Below are 5073 nucleotides of genomic sequence, written 5' to 3'. Positions count from 1 at the left end.
TTCAGTGTTTTCAAACAGTATTTTATGCCCAGGATGGTTTGTGGTATATTCATGTACAGTTGATGGTCCCTTTGTAGACTTGTCTGCAGCTGCATGGTATGCAGCAAACTCCTGCGGCTGTGAGAGGGTCTCTCTAGTCCTTTTTCAAGGCAAAGCATTTTTACAGGCAAAGCATTCTCTGAAGATGCCAGCCACAGATGCTGGCGAAACGTCAGAAAGAAACTCTGCCAGAACATGGCCACAGAGCCCCCTGAAAACCCCACAAAAAACTGTGTATGCCGGCCATGAAAGCCTTCGACTTTACATATCATAAAACATCACAAAGCATAAAAATCTCACAGTAATCGCAGGGCAGTTATGCTGTTTTGACCGGAAGTACACTGGTGCCTCGGGATACGAAATGATCGGGTTACGAAATTTCCGGGATACGAAAAAGTTGGATTGGCAAAAACTGTTTCGGGTTACGAAATATTTTTCGGGTTACGAAATACATTTCGGCGCGAAATTCAAATGCTGCAAAGTGCAGCTATAGGCTAACGGAAAAGTGCTAACGGAAAGCTTAGCTAAGGGGGCTGGGTTAGGGGTTAGCTTTGGTGCGAATTTTGAATTTCGTTAGCAGTAGTGATTGGCTTGAGAAATCAAGCTGATCATCTGGATTGGCTAACGAAATTGGGGGGGGGTGGCCTGGCTTCAGAAACAAAAGCCGGCTTCCATTGATCTGCCCCCTTGTCTGGCCTTGTGGACTGGAGAGGAAGAGTTGCTTCTGAACTCTAACTCTTTGTTCCAGTGGAGGCTTGGACTTTTTCTGGCTTTCTGCCTTTGGACTTGTTCTGGCTTTCTGCCTTTGGACTTGTTCTGGCTTTCTGCCTTTGGACTGTACAGTACTGTACACTTCGGATCAAGACCTGCCATCAGGAATTTCTCTACAGGTAGGTGCATGGATTTCTACCTTCTTCTTGTGGGGTGAGACAGTGTGACCATGCTTTTGCTGTGGGGTGGTGGGGTGCTTTGCTCATGTTTTCAAAGTGTGGGGTGTGAGTTTTGCATGTTTGGCCTTGATTTGATGTGGGCCAGAGAGTGTGACCATGGGGTTGCATTTTCAGATTTGTGGGTTTTGGCCTTTGGGTTTGGGTTCTGGGGTGCTTTGGTCATGGCTGTGATGTTTTCAAAGTGTGGGGTGAGAGTTTTGCATGTTTGGCCTTGATTTGATGTGGGCCAGAGAGTGTGACCATGGGGTTGCATTTTCAGATTTGTGGGTTTTGGCCTTTGGGTTTGGGTTCTGGGGTGCTTTGGTCATGGCTGTGATGTTTTCAAAGTGTGGGGTGAGAGTTTTGCATGTTTGGCCTTGATTTGATGTGGGCCACAGAGTGTGACCTTGGGGTTGCATTTTCAGATTTTGGGTTTCTGGCCTTTGGGTTAGTGTTCTTGGGTGCTTTGGTCATGGCTGTGATGATTTGAGAGTGTGGGGTGTGAGTTTTGCAAGTTTGGGCCAGAGAGTGTGACCATGGGGGTGGGGGTGGTTTCCAATTGTGGCTTTTGCTCAGTGCCTGTGCCTTTTGTCCTTTTTAGGCTTGAGCTATGGCTCCCAAGAAAGCCACAGATAAAAGCGGCGGTGACAAAAAGAAGAGGGCTCCCTTGTCCTTGGAGGACAAGAAGGAAATCATCGCCAAGCATGAGAGGGGCGTGCGCTTGGTGGACATTGCCAAGGAGTATGGAAGAAACCCTTCGACAATTGGCACTGTCCTCAAGCAGAAGGAGGCCATCAGAGCCGTTGTGGCTCCTGCGAAAGGCGTGACTACGATTGCCAAGCAGAGGACACCAAAGCACGAGGAGATGGAGCGCCTGCTGCTCCTCTGGATTAAAGAAAAGGAGCGAGCCGGGGACACTGTGACCACCTCGGTCATCTGTGAGAAGGCCACCACCATTTTTGAAGACCTGGCCAGCAAGGAGGCAGGCGAAGGAACTTCTTCCCAGGAGGAGCCAGCCACCCCGGAATTCAAAGCCTCACGTGGCTGGTTTGAAAGGTTCAAAAGGAGGACCGGGATCCACTCTGTCGTCCGTCACGGCGAGGCGTCCAGCACAGACCACCAGGCCTCCGAAGCATTTGTCATCGAGTTCAAGGCCATGATGGAGGAGGAAGGCTACGTCCCGCAGCAAGTGTTCAATTGCGACGAGACGGGCCTCTTCTGGAAGAAGATGCCTCGCCGCACCTACATCACCCAGGAGGAGAGGAGATTGCCAGGCCACAAGCCTATGAAGGACCGCTTCACACTTGCGTTGTGTGCGAATGCCAGCGGGGACTGTAAGATCAAGCCCCTGTTGGTGTACCACTTGGAAAATCCAAGGGCCTTCAAGACACACAACATTCAAAAGGACAGGTTGCCAGTGATGTGGCGTTCCAATGGCCGCGCATGGGTCACACGCCTCCTTTTCGTGGAGTGGATCAACAGTGTCTTCGCCCCGACTGTGAAGCGGTACCTGGAGGAAGAGGATTTGCCCTTGAAGTGCCTCCTCCTCTTGGACAATGCTCCTGCGCACCCGCATGGCCTGGAAAAGGACATCCTTGCTGAGTTCTCCTTCATCAAGGTCCAGTTTCTGCCGCCCAACACGACCTCCCTCTTGCAACCCATGGACCAGCAGGTCATTGCCAACTCCAAAAAGATCTACACCAAGCACCTCTTCAAGCGGTGTTTTGATGTAACGGAGAGCACACAGCTGACCCTGCGAGAGTTCTGGAAGCAGCATTTTGATATCGTCGTGTGCTTGAAGATGGTGGACTTGGCCTGGCAGGAGATCACCAGGCGCAACCTGATTGCTGCGTGGAGGAAGCTGTGGCCTGATGCTTCTTCCTTGGAAGGGTCACAGACCGAGGGTGCTGAGCCAGGTGAAGAAGAGGTGACTGAGATTGTCTCCATCGCAAGGTCCCTGGGACTTGACGTGGACAACGAGGACGTGGAGGAACTCATCGAGGAGCACAGCGAGGACCTGACAACAGAGGACCTAAAGGCCTTGGCGGCCATGCAACACTCGGCCGTGGATGAGGACGTGCTCCATTTTGACAGGGGCCAGCAGGAGGAGGCGGCGGGGGCATTTTTGCCAACGGCAGAAATTAAAGACATTTTGCGGCAATTCCACAATGTGTCTTCTTATGTTGAGAAGCATCACCCTGAGAAGGTGCTCACCAGCCATGCCATTGCCCATTTTGATAATGTCTGCCTTAGCCATTTTAGGAACCTGCTTAAGGCCCGGCAAAAGCAGACATCCTTGGACCAGTTCTTCACAAAAGAGGGAGAACCGTCATCCAAGAAGGGCAAAGGTGCTCAGGACCCTTAAAAAAAACACCAAATTTAAAAAAAAATGTTGTTAAAATGGTTAACTTTGTTAAAATGGTTAACTTTGTTAAATTGGTTGAATTGGTTAAATTGGTTGAATTGGTTAAATTGGTTGAATTGGTTAAATTGGTTGAATTGGTTACATTGGTTGAATTGGTTAAATTGGTTGAATTGGTTAAATTGGTTGAATTGGTTAAATTGGTTTAAATTTGGTTTTTTGGCTGCCACCCCCTCCTCCTCCTCCTCCTCCTGCCTCACTCTGAGATGCCAGGACCAGCAAAGATAAGTCAAAACCTTTTTTTCTTTATCCTTTAGAAACTTTAGAATGGACCTGCAAGTCATTCTTAAGCTCTTTAGTGCCTCAGGCAACTTTGCATTACATTGTATTGTAGGGTACTTAGCTTAATAGGCCTCTATTGTGCCTTTGTTTTGACTTGCAGGTTCAGTCTGAGGTCATAGAACGCATTAGTTATTTTCAATGGAAAAAGTGTTTCGGGTTACGAAATTTTCGGGTTACGAAAGGAATGGCGGAACGAATTAATTTCGTAACCCGAGGCACCAGTGTACACATATACACAGTTATAATTATATATACATGCTGATGGTGACCAGAACGTGGGAAGTGTATACATGCGCAGGTGCATCCATGTGCATGCATAGGTATCCGCATATTTCTCCATGCGTTTGCTTATGTTTAAATTGTACGCAAGTGGAAGAGTATATATAAATGTTTGTATGTGTGTGTATATATATATATGTATATATGATCCAACATATATGTGTACATGTGCTTGCATCTATCTCTCTCTCTCTCTCTCTCTCTCTCTCTCTCTCTCTCTCTATATATATATATATATATATATATATATATATATTTAAATGCATGTGTGTACACATGCACACGTCCCAACAGATATCTATGGGTATGTATAGATGTATCTATGGGTGTTGTATGCAAGATCTATAGACTTGAAACATTCCATATATACATACATATATATATATATATATATATATATATATATAGGCTCATAAAGGTATAAGTCTGAGTGCTCTTAGATAGAGATGCCTCTACATATATACATATATGAATATGCACAAACACACATGCACACATCCATCTGTTGTTCTCCATTGTTCTGGTTCCTTGTTCCAGGTGATGCTGGAGAAGAGGCCCTGCCTCCAGCGGAACCAGAGGCTGCAGGCAATGAGCGAGAGGGACTCCTTGCCCAATGCATGGCTCACCTGGAGAGCTAGCACCAGGAAGGTCACAAAGGCCCCATTCCCACTCGCTCATTTGCCCTGGATAGAACTGGGCAGATCCGGGTGCCCCCATATCGAATCTCCCCTGAAACAAGTTCCTACTACCCTTTACCTCAATCGGGGTAATCTACCCCCTGAACTTGATCCGATCTTGACCAGGGCTGACTTCATATTTGCCGGTAGCAGGGAAGAGCCGGTTGTTTTCAAAAAGAAAGGGTCAATAGTCCGCTTTCAGAAAAAACGCGCTAAGGGGGATTTGCCCTGGATCTCTTTGCAAGCCCCTGATCAAGTTGTGTTAAAATCGGCGCAAGTGTGAACTTCCGACTTTTAAACCGGTAGTCTGGGTAGTCTGAATGGCCCCTACATTTAAGGGTGAAGGGAGCAAGAAACAACAAGCATAGTCTAAACACTTCCTTTTACCATTGCAGTGTTGGAGCGTGTCGCCACCCTTGAACTGTCAATCGCTCAACTGCAGTAA

The 5073-nt window shown here is 47.4% G+C and overlaps 1 protein-coding gene across 1 annotated transcript; it reads left to right on the top strand.

Moving 5' to 3' along the window:
- The first annotated feature begins 849 nt into the window (after positions 1-849).
- Positions 850-5073, top strand: LOC149290437 (putative CENPB DNA-binding domain-containing protein 1). Its single transcript, XM_089489329.1, has 3 exons — positions 850-929; positions 1570-2065; positions 5024-5073. The coding sequence occupies exons 2-3, from the start codon at positions 1579-1581 to the stop codon at positions 5071-5073; spliced, it is 537 nt and encodes a 178-aa protein (XP_089345455.1). The 5' UTR covers positions 850-929; positions 1570-1578.

This window comes from Sceloporus occidentalis, unplaced genomic scaffold (assembly GCF_023333645.1).
Source record: "Sceloporus occidentalis isolate IW3139 unplaced genomic scaffold, rSceOcc1.0.p SCAF_39, whole genome shotgun sequence".
NCBI lineage: Eukaryota > Metazoa > Chordata > Lepidosauria > Squamata > Phrynosomatidae > Sceloporus > Sceloporus occidentalis.
This window is presented reverse-complemented; position numbering and strand designations above follow the sequence as displayed.